Raw genomic sequence first — 24753 nt, forward strand, 5'->3', positions numbered from 1 at the left:
TTATGAAGCTGTGCTGAGATCATTTTATTATCCAAACCTTCTACGTTCAAAGGAGACTTTGACAAGATTGTTATGAGTTCACGATTTAGAAGAATTTCATTCGATGATATGAAATTCATCACCTCATATTCTGTTCACACCAAAATTGTAACATAAGTCAACGTTGGACTAAGGAATAGAGACAATCTGAAAACAGGGGAAACAATCAAGTTTTTCAGTTGCAGCTTTCAATTTTAAGACAAGCACTTCGGGTGATATCTTCGAACCCCTTCTGTATTTGTCCAATCTAAGACTAAAAAATATTGGTCAAAGAAACAAGCAGACATGAAACTCAGCAAGGAAACTGAAATTGTATTGAGATTTGAGAGCCATGGTACCATGATAGGCTAATAGAGATCTTGGTCTAAGCACAACTTTGAATTGAATTCAAGTTTGGTGTTTGTAGAAGAAAAAAGTTAGTAAATACATTTTCATCGATCAATTGAATCGGGTATGGGCATCTTAAATACTTAATTTTCACTTCAAATCACAACCATTATCCTTTAATGTTAATAATCCAATCAACCCTGGTTACATATCAAATATCACAACCTGAATCCTTTCCCAGAAATGACCGTGCCCAAGGGTTGAAACTCTTCACTATTACTTTCTCTGGCTAATTCTGCCGTGAGAAGAGAAGCTGGGAGCCACTGTCAATGAGTTCTGCAGACGTTTGCTGTCTGATGAATAAAGTTGGTTCTGGCTTTGCATCATTGGCGGTGCTCGCTCCGATATGCGCCATATCTTCACGGACTTATCTAGGCTACCACTGTAAAGGATCCACCGTATCTCATCAGATGCTGATTCATGATCTCTTTCTATTGCCAAGCACTTAACAGGACCGGTATGGCCAGTTAACATTGACAAGCACAAATGCTCGCTTCCTGATCTTCTCCACACAGAAATTCCCATATCAGCTGATCCACTGATTACAAGATTCCCAGCTGCTACCAAACACAGAACAGCCAATTTATGGCCTCTCAAAACGCCACCATGGGAGAGATGATTTTGACGTCCCCAAAAGTTAACCAGCCCATCTGATGATCCACAGTAAACAATTGTAGCGTCAGGATTCACAACTAATGCTGTAACAGCACATTCTTGTTTCAACAATGTCTGTGAAAAGAAATGCTTGGTTCCTTTTCCTTGTAACTCTCTTCTCCAAACCTTGACTGTTCCATCAGCTGAACCTGTAAACACTAACCCATCGAATCCTGCAACAACGGAATTAACTGCATCATCATGAGATTGAATGGATTCTAAACATTTTGAATCCGAAACTCTCCAAACTTTGAATGTTTTATCCCAAGAAGCGGAGTAAATTAACGTTTTGTCTTCATTCAAACTAAGGCAAGATATAGCATCCAAATGTTTGAGCCATACCGCGCTACGATTGCTCTTCACTTCAACATAACCACTAGGCTTGATGGAGTTCTTTAAATAATCTTTGAAAGTTGGTAACGTCCCAACCCGTTTATGAACACTAGAATTTTTGTTAGAAATCTTCCATACTCGAATCTTCCCATCTTGATGACCCGTAAAGATCCTCTCTCCCGCAATGACTATAGTTTTCACCAATCCACTATTCGATTTAAACCCTGAAAACTCCTTCTGTTTCCTCCAGACTCTAATGTTCTTGCTATCAGAACCAGTATATAACATATCCCCAGAGGCCGCCAGGGAATATATATGTCCTTCTTCACGTATCAATGAACCCATCAGCATGTTAGGAGAAAAGTTAGTGTCTTCAATAGCTGAAGAATTGCAATTACTGGCTACATGAAATGACCATGGAGATTTTCTGAGAGGAGATGATGATGAGTCATTGTACGGAGAGCCACTGTCCGCTGCCATTGAAGAATCCTCTTCAGCAAAGATTGAATTCTTTAGCCTACCAAACTTTTGGCCAACAGAACCGGTTTCTTCCAAGAATATCCGACCACTCCTTTTCCTACCCCATATGGATTCCATACATAAAATAACGAAAAAAAATGATAGCCAACCCAATGAAAGGTAAACCAAATAAGAAAGATGAAGGAGAAAAAGAAGCAAGGGAAGAAAGGGAGGAAGAAGCACCTGCCATAGGAGAAACAAAGAACAGTGACAATAAAAGGCTCTCAAACAAGGAAGAATTTCGTTTTTCTGTTTTTATCGGGTAGCTTTGATGGATGTTCTGTTGGGATGAAGACAGAATGACAATCTTATGCAGCTTATCAATGGCTGTCACTGAACTATTTTTGGCTGTATACATAGGAAAATTTTAAAGGTTTGACTTGGTCTAAAAGATTATGAAGTTGTTTCTTTGTTAAGGTTTGAGATTGGGGTAAAGAATGTTCCAAGGGCCAACATTTTTGGATGAATCTTTTGAAGCTACCTTCATCTTTATTTTAAAGGCAAACAATTCCCACAATTTAGGATGATTGTTCCTCTTCCTAAATAGGTAATAGAGATAAAGCTTATATTTGATTTGGATATTCGAAAAAGACGATTTCTATTATATGATTTTATAACTGAATCTCTAAAAATTTACTAAAAAAATATGGATATGATGAGATGAAATTTTTTTTTCCGTATCCAAATCAAGCATTAGTTATTGATCATTTCATTGACATGTATTTGATTTTTTTAAATTGAATAATTCCTATAGGAGTGAATCTAGCTTTATGGATGGATACCCTACTAATTAAATTTTTTTTCCCAAATCACACTTCATTTTTTTAAAAGAATTATTAAATCTACTGATAATAAAATTTTTTAATAAAATGATACGTGTCTCTTAAATATTTAAAAATAAAAAATTAATTAAAAAATAAGATATATATTACCTATATTAATTCTACTTATAAAATTAAAAAAGTATAATTACAATGTATTAAATAATTTTTTTATTATAGTTAATTTTAATATGTGAATCTAAGATAAAATACTAAATTTTATTAAATATATGCATTTTACATTAAAATATTCCATTAGAAATATATTTAACAAACTAAATTATTCTATGATGGAATCAAATAATAAACACTTAAATCAACATTATTTGTTATTAAATTTAAATTTAAGTCAAAATAAAGCAAGTTGAGTTTGAAATATCTCAAACCATTTACACTTCAAAATATATTTATATTTTAAAATTTAAAATCAAATAATTTAAGAAAACACTTTTTTTCTTTCTTGAAGAACAATTCTACTTGGTGAAGTACTGAATTCTGGCATGGATTGGAGTTTGTCTTGTGTTTGGGCTTTACTGATCTTTTAATGTTTGGGCTTTCCTTAGCTTTGGGCTGGTGGAATCGGGCCGTATTCGAGTTTATTTAAATTTAGGGTAAATTACACCAAACCCCTTCAGTTTTACCTCCAATTACATTTAAGTCCAGTAATTTAGTTAAAAAACTAGTTATACCCATCCCATTATCATAAGTATTAATTGCACCACTCTTTGCATTCATCTTGTTGACTGTGTTTTTTGATGTTTGGTTGGATAAAAGTTGGTTAGAGGTTGGGGATGAGGGAATTTGGATTTGTAACCAAAAACCACAGTTAAAAAATGTCAAAGTCGATTTTTTAAGATGTACTCTAACATCTAAATCAATGAAGTGTTTAAGGATTTAGTGAAGAAGAAAGTAAAAATTATTAAGGAACCTATAAGAAGAGAGATGCTTTAAGTCTTAGGTATTTGGGTTTCATTTTACTTTTATATATGAGGTAAAAGGTGATAATTTGATTAAAATAATTAACAATTGATTATGAATTTATATGAAATTTAATAAGAGTTACGTGGATGATTACGATATATATTTAATGATTTCAAATAAGTATGTACTGTATTTAATAATATCAGATAAAATTGAGGTCAAATGTTTAGTTTTGAAGTAATATTTCGATAGAATGTCAATGAAAATGTTGAGTGAGTCATTCTTTAACGAGAGATACATAAGTTCTAAGAGAAAGTTTCTTATATTGACCCTTTATTAATAATGATGTAATAATTGAGCATATGTTGATTAAGCGATCAAAAAATTAATTTTATTGATAGAATAAATTGATAAAAATACCTTTATTATATCTTAAGGTCACGTTAGTAATATTTTAGAGTGTTAATATTCACACTTAATTTTAAAATAAATAATGATTTATTTAATTATATAATAAAATATATAAAAATAAGACTAAACATGCATTATTTTTTATTTTGAATCTTTTTTCTTTCTCTCAAACTATTTTTTTTTTCATTACTCCTCTCCTCAAATCTAAATGCGTTTTAAAATATTATTTTTAACGTTTCTTAACATTTTTTCTTATGTGATAGATTAAATACGTTTTTCAACTCAACCTTTAACAAAATTTTTAACACCTAATAAAAAATTATTTCTTTCTTTAAATTTAATTATAATTTTTTTCTATATACGTGGAGCCTTTCATTTTGGCCCGAACATTGGCTTGTCGTACCAGAATCTCAAAATTATGTCATGTTTCAGGAATTATCATTCTCGTTATCACTTTGGATACCCTAGCGTTTGAGAGTACAAAATGAAGATCTCAAATGATACTAGTCTAGACAAACTTTTCCAGGAAACTAATGGAATATTTGTAGACCCCAGAATCTTGATCAGAACATACAAATTTTATAAATATTATTTTTATTAAAATTTAAAAATTAATATATTTATATTATATAAAATATTTAAATTATATTTTATATAAAAATTACATGTCATATATTCATATAAAAATATAAAATATAAAATTTTATTTTTATTAAATTTATATATAATTATTATTAAAATTTTAAATAATATCACTTATATATTTTATTATTTTATTATCATATCAATATTTAAATTTTCATATCCACTTTTCATACGCGTGCTGACCACAACATTTTCAAGGACATTTCCGCATGGAGTTCACCAAAAACTTTCTATTTTCTCACTTCTCATTTCATCTTCTAAAAATCTCATATTTTTCCTGGTTTTTTCGCTCTTTTTTTTTGTTTCTGTTTAAATGAAAACCAAAAAACCAAATCAAAGAACTTTAAAAGAAGCGTTGAAATAATCCAGTTTTTGATTTGAAGCTCAGTTCTTTGGGAAAAGCAGAGCCAATTCTGCAGCCATTGAAGAACAAGAAGAGCAAAGTTCAGAGGTAAGTTCATAGATATTCTCAATTAAACCAACCCCATTCTTTCAAAATTTTCTTTTTTTTACTTTTTTCACTCTGTTTCCCTTAATCAAGCTCTGTTATATATATATATATATATCTTCTTCTTTTCAGGAAGCTGATGATTGCTCTGTTTTCTCTTGGAGAATCCAAAATGATGTTGTACCAAGCAATATTATCATTCTTAACAATAACAATAGCAGTTCTTTTTGTTGTCTCGCAAGCAAACTCAGTTGACTCAGAGAACAACGAGTGCGAGGGCTCCTGCGAAACCAGCAATTCCTCACGATCCTTACCGTTTCCATTCGGATTCTCACCTGGTTGCACCATCCAACTCAACTGCAGCTCAACCGGGGTCAGAATTGGAGAATTCCATGTCCTGAACATAACTTCCACCGACATCATCATCGACCTTCCCACCAAATGCGGCCGACCGCTTGCTTCACTCTCCGCTTTGTTCGGTGAAAACTACGCTATTTCGGTTGCTAATAATCTTCTTCTCCAAAACTGTCCGAAGCCCTTACCAGCTCCTTGTCAAACAAGCCCAATGTTTTTAGAAAGATCATTCGAGCTTAAATCTTGCGTTGCTAAGAGTGATAATATAAGTTGTTTTTCCGGCGGTGATGGTGGGTGGTTGTTGAATTTCGAAGAAGTCAATAACACGCAGTGCCGTTTTTTGTTCTCGTCGACTTCGATTGTAGTTGACTCGGCAAGCAATTCCGCTGTTTCTTTGGTGTTGGAACGACTTTACTTGGAATGGTGGGTTAAAGGGGACTGTAATTGTGACAGAAATGCTAATTGTACATATGTTAAGAAGGGAAACAGTACGGTGGGCTTCAAGTGCCTTTGCCATCAAGGGTTTGAAGGAGATGGGTTCAAACAAAGCGGCGGTTGCCGGAGAGGTGAAAACCAGATTTTTTTTTTAATCAAATTGCTGTCACTACAATAAAACATGCATTTGCTGCTAACATTTGAAATGTCTTAAATGCATGGTCTTCTGTTCTGATGTTATTGAATGAATTCACTAACTACTCTTTCGCCATCTTTTATGAATGCTATATTTATCAGTTTCTAAATGCAATGCTTCAAAATACATGTATGGCAAATGCGGAGGAACTATAAGAGTTGGTGTTCTGGTTGGAGGTAACAAGTCACTTATTTTAGAGTTACTTTCATCAAGACAGGGATCATAATTCTTCTTATAGCCTCTGTATTGTCTTCTTGAAGTAACCGATGAACCCTGTTGTTTTGTTCTTAGGGCTTATTGCTGGGGCTTTGCTATTGGGTGGTGTAGCTCTTTTATGTTGTTATGGGCGAGTGCGAGTGCGACAGTATTCTAGTTCCTTCAACAAACAGACGAGTGCAAAGCGCCTTCTATGTGAAGCTGCAGGCAACTCAAGTGTTCCTTTCTATACATACAGAGAAATAGAAAGAGCTACTAATGGCTTCTCCGATAAACAAAGGCTGGGTACTGGAGCCTATGGCACAGTTTATTCAGGAAAACTCCGCAATGATGACTGGGTTGCAATAAAAAGGTTCAGATATAAAGACCCTAAAAGTATTGACCAAGTAATGAATGAGATTAAGCTCCTTTCCTGTGTCAGTCACTCGAATCTCGTCCGCCTCTTAGGTTGCTGCGTAGAGGAGGGTGAACCTATCCTGGTCTATGAATATGTGCCTAACGGAACTTTATCCCAGCATCTACGAAGAGAGAGGGGTGAAGGACTTCCATGGACAGTAAGGCTCACCACTGCTGCTGAAACTGCTAAGGCTATTGCCTATCTTCACTCTGTGAATCCACCTATTTTTCACCGAGATATAAAGTCTAGCAATATACTCTTGGATTACAACTATAGATCCAAGGTAGCTGATTTTGGTCTTTCCAGACTTGGGATGACTGAATCATCCCACATCTCTACTGACCCTCAAGGAACACCAGGGTATCTTGATCCTCAATACCATCAGAACTTTCATCTTTCAGATAAAAGTGACGTCTACAGTTTTGGGGTTGTTCTTGTGGAGATAATAACTGCAATGAAAGTGGTAGACTTCTCACGTCCTAATAGTGAGGTACACTTGGCTACACTTGCTATTGATAGGATAGCAAGAGGGTGCGTGGATGAGATAGTCGATCCATACCTTGACCCGCATGGGGATGCTTGGACACTTTCATCTATTCATAATGTGGCGGAGCTAGCATTTAGATGCCTTGCTTTTCATCGGCACATGAGGCCTACCATGACCGAAGTTGCGGAAGAGCTAGAACACATCAGGCTTAGAGCTTGGGTTCGAGGCATGTGCATCGAATCACCAATGGCTTCCTCATGTCCGTCCTCGGATGATGAAAGTGAGAAATCTTCAAGTATTAAGACAGTGAAGAAGTCAGTTATCAGAAGCCAGAGATCGATTATAAAGCAAAGGGAAGGAGACTGTCTAACTTCACTGGTTGAAATCAAAACTAGCTCCCCTGTTTCAGTCCAAGATCATGTGATGAACAGGGCAGAAGGCAACAATGGCAGCATGATGAGAACAGATGGTGGTCATTACAAGGAGCTGAATGCCAATTCAAAAGGGAAAGAAGCTGAGCTAAAAATGAAGCTGGAGCAGAGAAAAATGGAGTTAGTAGCTGAGCCAAGAAGAGAGAAGACAGAAGCTGAGCCAAACAAGGAGGATACAAAGCTGATCACGAAGCTGGAAGCTAGTCAGCTGAGAGTTCACAATGCAGAAAGGGACAAGCCAGCTGGCGTGACCATTTCAATGGATTGCGAGCCAATTATTGGTTAGTTATTTCGTAACAATTTTCATCCAATAAAACTTTCAATAATTTTATCAATAATATCATTTTATCATTTTTAAAAATATAATAAAAATATTTATATTATATATAACGTATTTAAACATTTATTAAAAAATTTGATCAATTCAATTGTTTTGGTCACTAATTTTTAAAAAATAAAAATTAACTGAATTAATTACTATTTTTATTTATCCATCATTATAGGTCAAATCAATTAAATTGCACCAGAATTAAAACAATTACCATAAATAACTACTTCGATTAACAAAAAAAAAAAAAAAAAAACTTAAATCAAATTAAAAATACAAGAAAATCAAGATTTTTGGGCCCCAGGCCCTAAAATTCCATTAACAACAGAAGTACCCACCACAACGCCTAGAAACTCGGCTCCCGCCACAGCACCCGCTTGAGCCAACGCGCCAAAACTAACGGCACTTTCAATCTCCTTTTCCGCTGTTTCAATCTCCTTCTCAGCCGTCTCCAGCCCTTTCTCCGCAGTCTCGAACCCTTCCTTCACGATCTCAACCGCTTCCTCCTCCGCGCTCTTCAACTTCTTCCTTAAACCGAACAACGGGATATCCTCGGCATTCGACGCCGGCTCTCTAACTGTCAATGCGGTCGTTGTCGTCAGAAAGAACAGGAGCTTCCTTCGGTTAGGGAGAGTAACCACTGGCGAAGGTTTACTAACCTGCACCTTGACGGATCGTCCACGGTGCGCATTGTGCACAGAGCGGACTAAGAGAGAGTGGATTACAGGTGGCGAAATTGTGGAAGCCATTTTGCTTTCCTTTTTTCACAGCCTGATCTTTCTTTCGAAATCAAAATCGTGTGACATTAATAAATTTTTAAAAAATCTTGTTTTTCTCTCAATTACGAAAATGCCCTTCATCGATTTATCTGATTGAAACGTCATCGTTTAAGTTCGTGTCTTCCCTCTTAAATCTCCAATTTTATGTGATTTTCCGCCAAAGGGTTTTTAGAGGACTTCAATTTTCCTTTATTTTCAATTTTTGGTAATTATTAAAGCAAAAAAGTGATGGCAGACGAAGAAGTTACGGCGGCTGCGGCGTCACCGGAGGCGTCAGTGACAATGACCGAGGAAACTCCAGACCAGAAAATAGGGGAAACCCTAGAAACACAAGGTTCAATCGAAGCCACTATCGAATCTGCGGTTCAAGGAGGCACCGAGTCGACATGCAACAATAACAACAATGCTGGAAGCTCTGTAATTGCTTCGGATGTTGAACGAGAGAAGACACTGGAGTTCGCAGATGAGTTGACGGAGAAAGGATCCAAGGCTTTTAAGGAAAATGATTTTGCCGAAGCTGCTGATTGCTTCAGTCGCTCCCTTGAAATAAGGTTGAACCTTGGGCTTCAGTTTCATATAATCTCCTTTTGTTTTTATAAATATTTTCCAAGTAATTTTTTTTTATTGATGCATTAGGAAATGGAAATGAATTATTACAATTAAATTTCATGTTTAGGGCTTGGTTTTACAATTTTTTAAATTTTTTTTCTAAAATATTGAACTTTTTTCATTGATTTGGAGAAAAAAGGGAGGTTTGGAGATTTTTCATTAGTAGCTTAATTTACTTGTTATGTTTCAAGATTGTTTCTTTGTTCTTAAAGTTATGTTTATTTCACACTAGGGTTTCGCATCATGGTGAACTTGCAATCGAATGTCTCAATGCTTACTATCTCTATGGGCGTGCACTTCTGTATAAGGCTCAAGAGGAGGCTGATCCTTTGGTTTCTGTACCAAAGAAGGACGGTGAGACTCAACAAGAATCAAACAAAGAAGGGTCGATTAAAAGTGCTGTAACTCCTGAATTTTCAGTTGCTTCTGTATCAAGTAACTCTGAACAGGATGGCGGTATCTATTCCTAAAGGGATTATTTAACTCTAGTTGAATTGAGCATAGATTCTTGAGCGTAGTTGAATCTCTTTGAATGTCATGATATTTTTGCTATTGCTTGCAGATGGTACTAAATCCGAACTTATACTACTTCCAACTTTTCATTCACTTTGTTGTCAATTGTAGATAGTATCTGCTTTATGATCAATGTTATAGTCATTGTTGCATATGTTTTTTTGTTGCCGTAAACTGAAATGTCAACTTCTTTATTTCAATATATGTTTCAGCTGGCAAAGATGAGGAGGAAGATGATGATAGCGACACTGATGATGTGGCTGAAGCAGATGAGGATGTGGATGAGTCTGACCTGGATTTGGCATGGAAAATGCTAGATGTTGCTAGGGCAATTGCTGAAAAACAACAACTGGGTGACACCATGGAGAAAGTGGATGTTTTATCAGCATTGGCTGAGGTTGCTTTGGAAAGAGGTCAGTACTTAACTACTCATTATGGTTAGTTGTGTGTGCTTGTTTGGGGTGGGTGGGGAAAGGGAGGAATCCTCTTTACCAATTTTGACAGTAGCTTTTCTTATTTCACCTAAAATATCAATTTTGTTTCTGTTATGCTTCTTTAGAGGACATTGAATCTTCACTCAGCGACTACCAGAAAGCTCTATCCATTTTGGAACGGCTGGTTGAACCAGATCACCGCCAAATAGCTGAACTGTATCCTTGATAAGGTTGAAAAATCTTTGTTATTGAGATTGTTACTCATTATGTGGTACTCAATCCCAGGATCAAATAAATGGTGTGGTATCTTGGTCAGTGAATACATAAAGCCAAAAAAGAAATGTGGATCCCTCTAATTCCACCCTTCAATTTCATTCAGATTCTGTATATGCTACTTAACGCCATAATTTAGAAATTTTCGAATATGTATGTGTTTGGAAATTGGCTCAAAGCCCCAAGAAGCAATTCCATACTGTCAGAAAGCCATCTTGGTTTGCAAGTCTCGATTGCAGCGGCTCACAAATGAAGTAAAGATTTCCTCAGGATCAGCATCATCTTCGGCTGCCTCTGAATTGGATGATGGTGTACAACAGTCCTCAAACGGCTCTCAGACTGTTAAATCTGTCAAAGATAAAGAAGCAGAAGTTGAAACACTTGCTGGACTTGCTGAAGACCTGGAAAAGAAGGCAAGTGCAATTTTGATTATCTGTTTGAATTAAAACCTTAATTTATAACTTACTTTATTATTCTGTCTATTTCTGTATTTGCAGCTTGAAGATCTACAACAGCTGGCCTCCAACCCAAAGTCAATTATTGCAGAAATCCTGGGAATTGCAACTGCAAGGGCAAGGGGCGGTGAGAAGAGTGCATCTCCTGCTGCGGTTAGCTCTTCACAGATGGCTACTGCTAACAGTAATGGTCATTTTGATTCTCCCGTTGTTTCCACTGCTCATACAAATGGGGCTGCTGCAGTCACACATCTTGGCGTTGTAGGAAGAGGAGTGAAGCGCGTTACAGGAGCAGTAGAATCGAGCTCAATAAAGAAACCTGCAATTGACCCATCATCTGACAAAGGAGATGGCAGCAGTGCCTCTTGATGCTTTTGGTCCTAGATTTTGGTGATGCTTGCTTAGTTATTCCCAGCACAAATTAGTTGTCATTGGCGTATGCTGTTGAACCGTAGCACTACAATGCTTGATGTGAATGGATTTTTCTCTAGCTGCTAAACTTATTCTGCTTATTACTGCTATCTGTAATGGTAAGCTAAAGTTTATGTTCCAGTGTCCTGTATCCGTAACTGACCTATTCTGAAGAACAAACTCTTTCTCTAATGGCATTTGGGTTGGTATTTTACCTTTTATCTTGCAAAGCTCTCATCTAGTTTTGTATCCAACATGCAACCACAGTTCATGAATGGTGGATCATGTGAAAATTTTGGGACAGTTGCAATGAACTGATGATCGTATCCCTCCATTTGGAAGCTGATTGGAATTTGTGATGCCATAATCATATGTGGATTTATTCTTTGTTGCTATTGGTGAAAATCTATTAAACAGTGCCAAGCTTTTTAATTCATTAATCTCCCTGGTTGACATTTGAAGTGATTGGACCAATTGCTTAACTCTATCAATTCTGGACTACCTATTTGCCAAACTTTAACCATGGTCAATTCTCTACATACAGTTTATGATGGGATATTTTCTTGACATTCAAATCAACACTAAGCTCCTGTTTAGCCAATCAAGCAACAATGTTATAAAATGGGTCGATTACATCAAAGCAAATGTTCCACTATAAAACTGAAAAGAGGATTAAGAGATGTGAAGCAACATCAGTATCAGTATCACATTTAAAAATCTTCACATCAAAGAATTCCTAAAGCATGTGTTACAGGGTGGATTGCAAGCAATGTGGAAAGTACTCATGGGGTGGTTGCCGCAAGCACCTGTCTAACCTCTATGCCAGCATAGATGAGGGAAAACGCTGCATGTGCCGATCATGGCCTGGCATTGTCATCCCATCGGCAAATAATGTGACAAATAACAACAATCAACAACCAGCAACTGCAACTATAACTCCAGCTTCAGGTTTTAGTAATTTTCTTTGCAGATGTCTTACCTGAGCACCCAATTAAGCACAACATATTGGGAAAATGGGTACTCTGTCATTTCTTCATTGTTGGCATTTAAATTTTTGTTGTACAAACAAGCAAGGGACCAAAGTGGTAAGATGAGGTTGAAAAACTGAACCTGGAAAGGTGCAAAGCAAGGGACAACAAACCAACAAAGCCGAGCTTAATCTTCTTGTCAATTAAGTGCCAGTGGCAGTGTATTTTATTTGAATATGAATCTTTTATTTTAATTAATAATTACAGTACGTGATTTTTCTTCTGCAGGGACCCAGCAATCTTCATAATTGCTTTGGATGCTTGTCAGAGGGGATTCTGCAGACTTCTAGTAATGGTGGGGCTGGCTAATATATAAATGTAAAATGCAAAGAAAGAGAGACAAGGGATAATTTTAGAAGGTGTTGAATCCGTGAAATCGTAAATTTTGAACAAAATTGTAATTTTTGAAAAAGTGTGGTATTTGAGGTTTTTTTTATTTTTTAGATATTTTATGTTTAGATTTATTTGGTTAGAAAAAATTTATGTATATTAATTTTTAAATAATTATTAAAATTTTAAAAATATAAATGATGATAATTTTTATTAATAATAAATATCAAAATGATAAATAATATTTTTAGTAGTAAAATTTTTTTATGAGTATTATTTTTATTTATAAAATATCATTAATAAAAAAATATAAAATATTATTTAAGATGTTTCTGTTTTTTTAAAGAGATAATTTAAGATGTTTTTCAAAAAAAAAATCTTAAATAATCTCTAATTTTTTAAAAAAATAAAAAAAATTATTGAAGGTATTTTTTAAATAAAAAACGTATTAAATAATTTTTTTATTTAAAAAGTATATTATTAAAGTTAATTTTAGATCAAAAATACTTTAAATAATTTATTTATAAAAATATTAATATTAAAGATAGTTCTCGACGAAAATATATTAAATAATCTAACTTTAAACTCTAAACCCAAATAGATTTTTTTATAAAACGACTTAAATAATATTTTTATAAAAATATTAACATTAAACCCTAAAATATAAAATGATTGTTTAAAGTGTTTTTTGTATAAAAATATTTTAAATAATCTATTTATAAAAATAAAAAATAATTATTCAAGGTATTTCTTCAAGTCAAATGCCTTTAAGTATAATATAAATTTTTTTTTGTACAAAAACTTACAACTAAATTTCAGTGACTTTTATACATATTTTTTAAAATGATAATAACTATTTTATAATTTTTTATTCAGATCAATTTTAAAAATAAAATAATTTTTTTAAAAAATCATAAAATGTCACAAGAAAAAGTGTATTTTTTATTTTAAAATTTTGGATACTATTAAAAATCATAACTTTTTTCTATAATCAAATTATTTTAAACCAAATATGATAATTAAATACTCATTATCAAAATTAAAAAATATATATGAATTTTCCTAATCAAATGTCACTTTAGAGTGATTGTTACAAACAATGTACTTCTGGTGTATGGATCATTGAATTAAAAATCAAAGTGATACTATCTTGTGCAGGGTGCCAGAAAACATTTCCCCTTAACCCTAAACACCACTAGTCTCCATGGGGTTTTGGTTTTCTTTTGGATGGTTTCTGTCATGGTTTTTGTGCCTCCTTGGTTTTAACCCCAAATCTGTTAAATTTTCTGATGAGTTTCAACTTCCAAGCAGCAAGCATTAACATAGAAAGAGATGGAAAGAAATTGAAAGAGATTGGATGATGATTTAAAAGTGGCATTGAATTTCTCTTGTAGTGGCAAGCATATGTCCCCTCAAAATAAACATGTGACCCACATTAGAATTATTGATTTCATAAATCCAAAAGTAAAGTTGCAATTGTTCTGACCTTTGTTAAAAATATTTGGCTTTTGATAGTTCAGCTTTTTTATTGTCTTTGGGTTCAAAAGAGGCAGCTCAATGGATACCCACAATGAAACTACTACCCCATCTTTCTTTTGTACATTTTGTCTAATGATTAGTCACCTAAACACATGAAAAATGCAGAAATAAAAGTGCTTCCATTAGTCTACTTCTTCAATGATTTTCCCTATATTCCAATTCTCATTCAAAGGTAATTATGATCAGAAGATTCAGCTTTCAACAAGCAAGGCTTCATAGTCTCCTTTTCCACAGCCCTTGTTTTTGACATCATCACCACCAACTTGACCCAATTATTTGATCATTGCATTAGTAGTTTAATAATTGAATGAAACTTATACCATCATTGGAATCATTGGAACAATCAAAGAACATAACACCCTTGATTAAAAAGATAGAAGAAAGAATCAAGGAGTAATAGTTCATGTCTAATCCTAAAGGTGAAAAAAAATAAAAAATCTGAAAATCGATTTAAAATTATAATGTTAAATTTAATTCAAATTGATTTTTTTAATCAATTCAGATTAAGTTTGTATACTAAATATATGTATTAAATCTAAATTAAATTTTGAATTGAAATATAAAAAATAAAAAAATTAAATTAAATAGAATTATAAATTTTTATTAATTTATATATTTTTAAATTTTTATAAAATAAAAATAATTATTTTATATATAAATATTTTTAAATATATTAAAATTTTATTAGAATAATATATAAAAATTTTAAAAATAAAATGAACCGAATTAAACCTATAAAATTTAACTTGAATTAAATCAACTTAAAAAAATCGATTCAAATTCAAATTAAATTTTTTAAAATTATAATATTATTTATTATAAAAAAATTAAATCAAATTTAATCCAATTCAAATCGTTATTATCTATTTCATCTACCTCAATCCTTATACTTGATGGAAAATTGAACCATTTATTTGTATAGGCAAATCTGTTTAACTAAGTAACATTCCCTGGGGTTACCTCATTAATGGACTCATAAATGCAAGCATGGAAAGGGGTTCAATGGTAGATATGTTGCTATAAATGAAGCCAGCGCCATACTTTTGTTTTCAGACCTGAAATTTCAAATTTTCAAAATGAGAAAACAAAGAAAAAAAAAGGGGTTGAACTATCAAATAAAAACTTGAAATCAACCATTTTTTAATCTGTGGGGCATTCTTGGCGAGTCGCCATTTACATTCATATGACTGTATTCATAACCAATGGATCTCATACTTGTAGAATTGGACATCCAAAATTTTAATTATTCTTTGAGGAAAACAAAGAATCAATTTTTTAATTATCAACAATCATATAATTTATTGTTAAAATACTAAATTTTTAATTTTAATAATTAAAATAAACCTTTTCAATTGGGTTTGGCCTCTAGAGCAATTTAACAGGTATGATAGACAAGCCAAGATGTTGTCTTCTTGCGTATGGGATTTTTGGTTCCTGCTTAATTTGTACCAACTTTGATTAAGATATTTCAGCCGCTATATAAGAAAAACAAATAAAAATCCAATGCTCTCGCAGCTATGCTGTAAAAAGCTTCCAAAGTCATTGCAATCAGAATTTATTTAAATTTATTTAATAAAGATGAATTCAACTTTTATATTAAATTATATATTCAAATTCAAATTTTAATTTATATATATAAAAATATTTAAATTTAATTTATTCAACGACTAAATAATAATCAAATTAAAATTTACTCGAATGAAATTATCTTTTAAACTGATTAAACGGCGTTAGACTTTGATGTGATTGAAAGAAAAAAAAAAAGTTACAAAATTGTTAAAAACCTTGGTCCTCCTTTATCCAAATTTGTTCACGTTTCGTTTGTCTCGGTTTGAGTTTTGTAGGATTCCAATCCTCTTTCCCCCTTTTTATACCACCAATTGTTGCTTCCTTCTTCTCAATTCCCATAACCCAAAACCCTAATCATCATAAAATCCCACGAACACGTCTCATTATTTTCCATTATTTTCTCTTCTTCAGACCCTAAAACTTGAAAAGAAACAAAAACCCAGAATGGATCTGCTTTAGTTTTTTCAGAACAGATTTTCAAACACTCAAAGATTCTTAACTTCAACAACAAAAATGGCAGCTGACAAGCGTAGTTCTAAGGGCCAAGCATGGTTAGATTCTCATTTTCAACCTCTTTATTTCCCATCCCTAAAAAAAGGTTTCTTAACTTTTTTTTCTTCTCATTTTTGTTTACAGGTTTTGCGCTACTGGGTTACCAAGTGACATTGTAATTGAAGTTGATGACATGAGCTTTCATCTCCATAAGGTTAGCAACAAAGCTTTGAATTTTTTAAAAATCTTTTTACAAATATTTGTTTAGTTCAATGATTTTGTTTTGTTTTGTTTGATTTTTTTTTTTCAGTTTCCTTTGATGTCCAAAAGCCGAAAGCTTGATCAGTTAATAGCAGAGCAAGGTCGGAAATCATCTACTGCAACCGTTACCAAACAAAAGCAACGTGAAACCGAGACGGAAATCGAAGAAGAACAAGAAGATGGTGAAGCAGATGAAGATCAATACCAAATATCTCTACCTGATTTTCCGGGTGGTTCGGAAACTTTTGAAGCCGCCGCCAAATTCTGTTACGGCGTTAAGATCGATCTCTCCTCATCCACTGTCATTCCTCTCATTTGCGCCGCCGAGTTTCTCGAAATGACTGATGAGTTCTCCGAAGATAACCTTATATCTAAAACCGAACGATTCCTTTCTCAATCCGTTTTTAAAAGCCTTAAAGATTTAATCAAAGCGTTAAAATCATGCGAATTAGTGATGTCTTTAGCAGAATCTTTAGGCATTGTTCAAAGATTGATTGATTCGATCGCTTCGAGAGCTTCTTCTACAGATCCGACTCTGTTTGGCTGGCCAGTTAATGACGGAATCGTTGAAGTTAAGGGTGCTTCGAGTCAAGCTCTGTGGAACGGAGTCGAAACTGGTTTGAGAAGAAAAACTCAAGCTCGGACGAACAATGTAGAGTCTTGGTTCGAAGATCTGGCATTGCTGAGTTTGCCGTTGTTTAAACGCTTGATTTTAACTTTGAAAACGCGAGATCTGAGTCCAGAAATCATCGAAAGCTGCCTTATGTGTTACGCTAAGAAGCACGTTCCTGGAACGTCGCGGTCAAATCGGAAACCGTCTTCGTCGTCGGCCTCTGTTGTTTCAGAGAGTGAACAGAGAGATCTTTTGGAAACTATTATCTCAAACCTTCCGTTAGAAAAGAGCCCCTCCAGATCATCAACCGCAACGCGGTTTTTATTCGGTTTGTTACGAACTGCTAACATTTTAAACGCATCGGAATCTTGTAAAGCCGTGTTGGAGAAGAAGATCGGATTTCAGCTCGAGCAAGCTACGCTAGACGATCTGTTAATTCCGAGCTATTCGTATCTCAACGAAACGCTCTATAACGTTGATTGCATTGAGAGGATTTTAGGCTATTTTTTGGACGGATTAGAAGAGAGAAACGCTGCAGGAATCGAAACCGATACCGGAGGTTACAACAACAACAACATTATTAATAACAATAGCGTTGCACCGCCGGCATTGATGCTTGTCGGAAAATTAATCGACGGTTACCTTTCAGAGATCGCATCTGACGCGAATTTAAAGCCGGAGAAGTTTTATAATCTCGCGATTTCCCTTCCTGATCAAGCTAGAAACTTCGACGACCGACTTTACAGAGCTATTGATGTGTACCTCAAGGTACAATTAGAAAAAGCAAGGGATTAAATTTTAAAAATCATGATTTAAGTTAGTTAATTGAGGTTTTTTTTTTTCTTTGCAGGCGCATCCTTGTTTACCGGAATCGGAGCGGGAACAGATATGCGGAGTGTTTGATTGTCAGAAGATGACTGTCGAAGCGTGCACGCACGCGGCACAAAACGAGCGGTTACCTTTACGCGCGGTCGTGCAAGTGTTGTTTTTCGAGCAGTTGCAGCTGCGTCACGCGATCGCAGGGACGTTGTTGGCGGCGGAAGCGGCGCCGATGAATGCGGGAAGATTGTCGGAGGCGACGAGAGAGGAAGAGGACGGGGAAGAAGAGGAGGAAAAGGTGGTGGGGACCGTTTCGGTGTCACGTGGAGAGGAAGGGAGCAGCACGTGGAAAGCAGCCGTGAGGGAGAATCAGGTGCTGCGGCTGGACATGGATAGCATAAGGACGCGGGTGCATCAGCTGGAGAGGGACTGTTCCACGATGAAGAAAGTGATCCGGAAGATTGAGAAGGAAAGTCCACGTGGCGGTGGTTGGAGAGGATCGTTGAATAGAAGGTTTGGATGTAAATTTAAGACTCAAGTTTGTGATTCTCACGAATCAACGGTTACGGAGACGCGAAGAGGAAGGCATCAGTCACACCATCCTCCTCAACAATAGAGCTTCCCGCACAGGAACATAATCGTCAAATTATTGTTTAATGGATTAATGTGCCACGTTAAAAAAAAAGCCCAACAAAGAAATAAAATAAAATCTGTTTCTTTTTATTTATTTATTTACAATAATTTTATTGATTGGACTCATCTTTTGATGCATGGGGGTGTAGATGAAAATTGCTGGTCATGGCCCATGGAGTTAGTGGAGAAGGCAGACGAGGAAATGGAATGCTTGACTCGTTAGCAAAAGCTTCAACCTTTGTGTTTTTTTTGAAGTGGGGGCATTTGCTGTGGTTAGGATTTGGAGTTTTAGAAATTGGAAGTATCAGGGCCATGATGATTACTTTTTGGATTGTTGTGGGTAAGGGTCACAAAAAAAAATTATAAAAATAAAAAAATAATTTAAAATTATAATATTTGATTTTTATAGATTAAAATTTTAGTTTATTCGGATTAAATATGTATATTAAATTAAGATTAAATTTTAGATTAGCATATAAAAAATTTAAAAATATAATCAAATTAAGTTATATATTTTTATTAATTTTTATATTGTTAAAATTTTTATAAAATAAAATAATTATTTTATATATAAATTTATTTAAATATATTAAAATTTTTATTAAAATAATATATAAAAAATAAAAATAATCAAAATTTAAAAATCTATAGAATTCAGATTAAATTAATTTTTAAAAATATCAATTTAGATTCAAATTAAATTTTAAAAATTTATAATATTATGTATTATTTAAAAAATTCAAATTAAATCCGATTTATTCAAAATCGTTATCACTCGTAATTTTGGGAAAAAGTTGCTTCTTCGTGTGTTTATTTTTCATCTCCCAATCAATTAGAAGTGTCTAGAGGCCCCCTTCTGAGGGAACCCAAATTGGGGACCATTTTGAATCCCAGCAACTAATAAATTCTCCTTAAAATGGTGGTGGGAGCCCTGTAGGATCAAAGATGTTGAGAAGTAGAATTGTTTGGTGAGAGATTCCCACTCAAATATTGTTTGAAATCTGCCAAAATCAATAATTCTAAAATGACTTTGGTATAATAAGAACACTATAATCAGAATTCACTTTCAGGCCAGGCCATGGATGGATCCGCATTACGCACCTTTTGTTTGTATGGTCAGCGAAATGCCAAATTCCTGTGTAACATTGCTGACTTTGACAGGGAATGTCTTATCTTCCAAAAGTATAATTAGATTGCCGACTTGGCCCCTCAGATTTTTTATTTTTTTTTTGTCTTTGGATAATTGGTTGAGGGGTCTCCAGCATTCTCTTGGTTGGAAATAAGTGGATAACCTTACCTTTTTAATGCTAAAAAGTGATCAAATCTAGCAATGGCATCCTAAGCACCTACATAAACAGTGTTTTACTTCACTTTTAAGTGATCGACATTATTAGGAAGAGGAAATATACCTAATAATGCTCGAATGGTGTGTAACAAATTTACTATCAAAGTAAATTTGCATCCTAAAGCAATCAGACAAGATCAAACAAAGCAACTAATAAACAAAACAAAAGGTATCTGCCTGTCTGTCACCTCTTGTCTCAAATCTTTATGCCTGTCCCTTATTGTCACTATATTCTTCTTTCCTTAAAAAGATCGTAACATTTTTCATTTCTGAGGAATTCCTATTTGTTATAGTTAGATCTGCGGGAAAGAAAAAGTTAGAAATGGGGAGAATGGATTATTTGGCAATGAAAACTGATCCTGTTGCTGGAGAATTGATGATCAGTTCTGATATCAATGAGCTGAACCTATCTGCAAAGAAATTGATCAATGATGAAACTAAACTTGGAGGTCTTAGTTTTGGTACTTCTTTTCTCAAATGGGTCGCCTCATTTTCTGCTATGTAAAGTTCTCTTCTTTCACCTTTATATAATGCTGGGTTTTGTTTGGATTAGTTGGGCGTTTTAATTGCCGCAGATGCAGTTCAGATTGGCGATTTGTACGAGCCATTGCCACTTGTGCCTTGAGAATATGACTGTCTTAGTTTGTCAGCTATATGGTGAAGATTTTGAGTTCAGTCTACCTTAACTTCTTTGTAATTTGTATAAGAACTACGCCTTGTCAGAATTGCAGAAGCAATGTCTTTGATGGAACTATTAGACTGTGACCCTGTGCTATAAATGACTGGACTTTTACTCGTACTATGACTGTGATTCATTTCTAGTCTATTTCTCCATTTTGCTATTGGAATTGAACTCCATGAACCTCATAAACTACCATAGAACATATAATTGCAATTAACTGATGATTAAAATAGCATGCTCATTATCGATTCCCTACTGCCTGCTATATGTTGTTTCATTGTAGACTAGACGTTTCCCAATTAGAACTCGTACAAATTGTCTGTGGTACTTCGTTCTATGAATGTCATTGCTCAGATCACATGCCTTCAGCATTTCGTTTTACCTGAATAGTTTATGCTTATCCATAACTATATCCAAACAAAAACCCCTCACTGCTTGTGCTTGAGTGTGAGGCGTCTCAGTGCTTGTGCTTGGAGATGCCAGGATCATTGATTCTTCTGCTGGTTGTGGCTCCAATCTTGTTTGCACACCCCTTGAAGGACAGCTGGGTTGGTGTTTTGATATGCCTCGTCATCGGATGTTACCTACTACAATAGCACATCCGAGCCTCGGGCGGATTCCGGAATTCCCTCAATCAGAGCCATGGAATATTAAACACGGTTGGCATTATCCTTCTGTTAGTCTAACCCTGTCTGGTCATTGCTGCTCCACTTCGTCTAGCCACTCACTCAGTACAATGCTGAATTGTTGCTGCTCTTCAAAAAAAAAAAAAAAAAGAATAAAAAACTTAAAAATTTTAATGTTATGATGAAGATTTCAAATGTTCATTGTCTGGCAATGTGTCAAGCTTTCATCAAAATCCTGAAACCATGAAGGACAGATATGGACCCAATCCAATGGCTCTTCTGGTAAATTTGTCAAATATAGAGGGTAAAGATTAAAGTAAAAAAATAAATCCCTAACCTAAATCACTTTTCCCTTATAAAAGAAAGCCATGAGCTTTTCACCATTAAAGCTGCCAACTTTAAAATTCTCAAAATTTTCAATCAACGTCTTTCTCAAATTCCAGGAAGCTACAAAAAAAGGGGGTTTCTTTTTTTCTTTCTCTTTTTTCATAGCTTAAAAGAGAGTTTCTTTGTTTTTATCAATGGGGTTTCTCAGTGATGATAAAAAAAGATGACGAGTCAGATTCTTTTCCATTCTTTCAAATCGTGATGACAAATCGAGGCATTTGTCTGAGAGAAATCCATCTTTCCTTTTTTTATTTTTGTATTTTTATTCAAAAAGAAATCAAAAATCTTTTTCTTTTTGTTCAATTTGATTTTGTAAATTGAAAGGTCGCAAGGCACAATGATGATGAAGAATTAATGAAACAGCCTGATTTATTGTGATGATCAATCCTACTCATTCTGAATCTCTATGTTTTGAACAAAAAGGATTTTTATTTTTAATAAAAAAGAAAGCAATGATGATGATGGTTTAGGGTTTAATGAGGATTACCTGTGATTAACCTTTCAACCACTTCTGAGCTGACTGCTTTTCTTTATTATCCACAAAAATTAAGGTTTGAAGCGATTTCTGTAGGATTGAAAATTTCATTTTTGAGCAGTTAACCTTCAGATTAAAGATGAAAATGCAAATTATTTCTAAAGTTGGATTTTTTAATAATAAAGATGACACCACAAACAACATGGCCTATTAGCTCAGTTGGTTAGAGCGTCGTGCTAATAACGCGAAGGTCGCAGGTTCGAGACCTGCATGGGCCATAAAATTTTACCTGTCTCTTGATTGGGCTTACCTTTTATAAGACCCCAACCACCTGTCCGGCCTACCTTTTATAAGACCCCAACCACCTGTCCTTTCCTTAAAACGGTTATTGTGCCTTGATTGTCCTTAAAAAAGGACTGCAACCTGCCTGAATTTGGGCTTTGAATTCTTTCGGTTTGTGCTACCTTTGAAGGTCCAAATCATCAATTAGAACCCACATGAAAATCTTATAGGCAAGAAGCTGACGAGAATGATTTGGTTGGCCCCCTCACCTTAGTCTGAGGTGACACTGAGCTGCCTCTGTGGAGTAAGGACAACCAAGCAAAATTTGATTAAAATCCAACTCCAATGCCTACGAATCTCAACTTCCTCCACGTCATCCAGTCCACTACCAGAATCTTTATCAACTTGACATAATCGCCACGTGGCATAACTTACACCAGAGACATTTGCTTCATCCCACCAATGACAACACCCCTTATCCTATCCACTTATCTTACTCACCCCTATGCCACCAAAACATTTGCCACAAAATTTTCCCACTCACCCTGAAAGTCTAAACGAAACTCCTTTTTGGAGGTTCCAACTACCAAGTTTCCTGACACGAACACAGATGGGCTTCTTTGCAAAGTTTGAACCACGGCAACCTCACTACAAGCAGCAGTTACCCTCATGCAACCAACCAAGGTTGGTGTGCCATCTAGGACCAGTGTGCAGCTCAGGCCTTCCCAGAGCGTTCCTAAGGCCTTTGGCTTGGAGCCTGTTGGTGCTAAGCTGATTTGCTCTTTGCAAACTGACCTTAAGGACTTGGCTCAAAAATGTGTTGATGCTACCAAGATAGCTGGTTTCGCTCTGGCTACATCTGCTCTTGTTGTCTCGGTATAGTTTTTTTGGCTTGATTTCATATCTGTTTTCGGGTTTAATTGTTTAGTAAGCAAAGCTTTGTGCGGGAAATGAACTGAATTCTTTTGCACGGGAGCTTTTCTAAGTGTTATCACCTCTGAATAACCTCAAATTTCTATTTCTTTGTTTACTGTGCCCTTATGATATATTAATATTTGCTATATGACCTTAAGAGAAGAGACTACTTCTTTGAAGATATGAGCTTTTGAAAATATTGTTCTACCTCCTGGACTAATTGAAGCTGATCTGATTCTAAAATGCATTCATCTTGCTGAACCTTTTTCATTCTCATTTCAATTTTGAGAAGAAAGAGTTTATTGGATTATGATCTGAGTATTATGTAACAATCACTTGTTTCTTTTAAAGGGAGCAAGCGCTGAAGGAGTTCCAAAGAGACTAACCTTTGATGAAATCCAGAGCAAGACGTACATGGAAGTAAAGGGAACTGGAACTGCTAACTAGTGCCCAACCTTCGATGGTGGTGTTGACTCGTTTGCCTTCAAGCCTGGCAAATACTACGCCAAGAAGTTCTGCTTAGAGCCTACTTCCTTCACTGTCAAGGCTGAAAGGGTTAACAAGAATGCCCCTCCAGAGTTCCAAAAAACCAAGCTCATGACCCGTTTAACCTACACCCTTGATGAAATCGAGGGACCTTTCGAAGTATCTGCTGATAGCAGAGTCAAATTTGAGGAGAAAGATGGAATTGATTATGCTGCTGTGAGAGTTCAGCTTCCTGGTGGTGAACATGTGCCCTTCCTTTTCACCATCAAACAATTGGTGGCATCAGGCAAACCTGAGAGCTTTGGAGGAGACTTTCTTGTAAACCTGAGAGCTTTGGAGGAGATTTTCTTGTACCATCCTACCGTGGTTCATCTTTCTTGGACCCAAACAATGCAGTTGCTTTGCCCGCTGGAGGAAGAGGAGATGAGGAAGAACTAGCTAAGGAGAACAACAAGAGTGCTGCATCTTCATCAGGGAAAATCACCTTGGGTGTTACCAAGAGCAAGCCTGAGATTGGAGAAGTAATTGGTGAGTTTGAGAGCGTTCAGCCATCTGACACTGACTTGGGTGCCAAGACTCCAAAGGATGTGAAGATCACTGGTATCTGGTATTCTCGGCTTGATTCATAGAGAGCTCTTGTATGAATGTGTTTATTCTCAGGTTCAGATTTGGTAATTCGAAGCGGTTGCTAAACTTTGCAATGAGAAGCACTGAGATTTTTATCTTCTTTGTATATTACTATGTTGGCTTCTTACAATCTTCCAAAGTTTCCTGA

General features: G+C 35.1%; 4 protein-coding genes, 1 long non-coding RNA gene, 2 other non-coding genes and 2 pseudogenes across 10 annotated transcripts; 6 read left to right on the plus strand and 3 right to left on the minus strand.

The window, feature by feature from the left end:
• Positions 1 to 228: 228 nt before the first annotated feature.
• LOC111316221 (protein JINGUBANG pseudogene) lies at positions 229 to 2188 on the minus strand (annotated as a pseudogene).
• A 2797-nt stretch (positions 2189 to 4985) lies between these two features.
• LOC111316461 (wall-associated receptor kinase-like 14 pseudogene) lies at positions 4986 to 7980 on the plus strand (annotated as a pseudogene). The gene is made up of 4 exons (XR_016333128.1): positions 4986 to 5181; positions 5311 to 6098; positions 6265 to 6339; positions 6455 to 7980. The product of XR_016333128.1 is annotated as a wall-associated receptor kinase-like 14 pseudogene (transcript).
• Positions 7981 to 8184: 204 nt separating this feature from the next.
• On the minus strand, positions 8185 to 8896 carry LOC111317142 (uncharacterized). The gene has a single exon (XM_022919506.2). The coding sequence runs from the start codon at positions 8769 to 8771 to the stop codon at positions 8307 to 8309; it is 465 nt and encodes a 154-aa protein (XP_022775241.1). The 5' UTR covers positions 8772 to 8896; the 3' UTR covers positions 8185 to 8306.
• On the plus strand, positions 8619 to 11726 carry LOC111317141 (uncharacterized). Of its 3 annotated transcripts, XM_089753508.1 has the most exons (7): positions 8619 to 8749; positions 9037 to 9352; positions 9643 to 9866; positions 10136 to 10336; positions 10483 to 10573; positions 10770 to 11043; positions 11128 to 11726. In XM_089753508.1, exons 2-7 carry the CDS (start codon positions 9084 to 9086, stop codon positions 11452 to 11454), a joined length of 1386 nt encoding a protein of 461 aa, XP_089609634.1. In that variant the 5' UTR covers positions 8619 to 8749; positions 9037 to 9083; the 3' UTR covers positions 11455 to 11726. The 3 variants fall into 3 exon arrangements, with proteins under 3 accessions (XP_089609634.1, XP_022775239.2, XP_022775240.2); XM_022919504.2 differs by lacking the exon at positions 8619 to 8749 and having other exon boundaries at positions 8948 to 9352; XM_022919505.2 differs by lacking the exon at positions 8619 to 8749 and having other exon boundaries at positions 8948 to 9352; positions 9643 to 9764.
• Positions 11727 to 16191: 4465 nt separating this feature from the next.
• LOC111316222 (BTB/POZ domain-containing protein At5g66560-like) lies at positions 16192 to 18870 on the plus strand. The gene is made up of 4 exons (XM_022918236.2): positions 16192 to 16513; positions 16599 to 16668; positions 16765 to 18096; positions 18179 to 18870. Exons 1-4 carry the CDS (start codon positions 16476 to 16478, stop codon positions 18761 to 18763), a joined length of 2025 nt encoding a protein of 674 aa, XP_022773971.2. The 5' UTR covers positions 16192 to 16475; the 3' UTR covers positions 18764 to 18870.
• A 2155-nt stretch (positions 18871 to 21025) lies between these two features.
• LOC149512031 (uncharacterized) lies at positions 21026 to 22434 on the minus strand. Its single transcript, XR_016333147.1, has 2 exons — positions 22308 to 22434; positions 21026 to 21557 (listed from the first exon to the last, which is right to left on the minus strand). It is a non-coding gene; the product is annotated as an uncharacterized LOC149512031 (long non-coding RNA).
• Positions 21963 to 22051, plus strand: LOC149512032 (small nucleolar RNA SNOR75). The gene has a single exon (XR_016333451.1). It is a non-coding gene; the product is annotated as a small nucleolar RNA SNOR75 (small nucleolar RNA).
• A 65-nt stretch (positions 22435 to 22499) lies between the features above and the next one.
• Positions 22500 to 22573, plus strand: TRNAI-AAU (transfer RNA isoleucine (anticodon AAU)). Its single transcript has one exon. It is a non-coding gene; the product is annotated as a tRNA-Ile (tRNA).
• A 1348-nt stretch (positions 22574 to 23921) lies between these two features.
• Positions 23922 to 24711, plus strand: LOC111316462 (oxygen-evolving enhancer protein 1, chloroplastic-like). The gene is made up of 2 exons (XM_089753488.1): positions 23922 to 24264; positions 24297 to 24711. Exons 1-2 carry the CDS (start codon positions 24090 to 24092, stop codon positions 24605 to 24607), a joined length of 486 nt encoding a protein of 161 aa, XP_089609614.1. The 5' UTR covers positions 23922 to 24089; the 3' UTR covers positions 24608 to 24711.
• The last annotated feature ends 42 nt before the right edge of the window (positions 24712 to 24753 follow it).

Source organism: Durio zibethinus, chromosome 24, assembly GCF_047325235.1.
Source record: "Durio zibethinus cultivar Kanyao isolate XHJ-2024 chromosome 24, ASM4732523v1, whole genome shotgun sequence".
NCBI classification, from domain to species: Eukaryota; Viridiplantae; Streptophyta; class Magnoliopsida; order Malvales; family Malvaceae; genus Durio; species Durio zibethinus.

Bases quoted from the DNA above. Each gene is read 5' to 3' on its own strand.
- LOC111316222 (XM_022918236.2), top strand. From the start codon at position 16,476: ATGGCAGCTGACAAGCGTAGTTCTAAGGGCCAAGCATG. The intron at 16,514-16,598 runs GTTAGATTCTCA...TTTTGTTTACAG, and splicing joins AGTTCTAAGGGCCAAGCATG to GTTTTGCGCTACTGGGTTAC. The intron at 16,669-16,764 runs GTTAGCAACAAA...TTTTTTTTTCAG, and splicing joins TGAGCTTTCATCTCCATAAG to TTTCCTTTGATGTCCAAAAG.
- LOC111317142 (XM_022919506.2), bottom strand. From the start codon at position 8,771: ATGGCTTCCACAATTTCGCCACCTGTAATCCACTCTCTCTTAGTCCGC.
- LOC111317141 (XM_022919504.2), top strand. From the start codon at position 9,030: ATGGCAGACGAAGAAGTTACGGCGGCTGCGGCGTCACCGGAGGCGTCA. The intron at 9,353-9,642 runs GTTGAACCTTGG...ATTTCACACTAG, and splicing joins AGTCGCTCCCTTGAAATAAG to GGTTTCGCATCATGGTGAAC. The intron at 10,337-10,482 runs GTCAGTACTTAA...ATGCTTCTTTAG, and splicing joins TGAGGTTGCTTTGGAAAGAG to AGGACATTGAATCTTCACTC.
- LOC111316462 (XM_089753488.1), top strand. From the start codon at position 24,090: ATGACCCGTTTAACCTACACCCTTGATGAAATCGAGGGACCTTTCGAA. The intron at 24,265-24,296 runs GCAAACCTGAGA...GGAGACTTTCTT, and splicing joins CAAACAATTGGTGGCATCAG to GTAAACCTGAGAGCTTTGGA.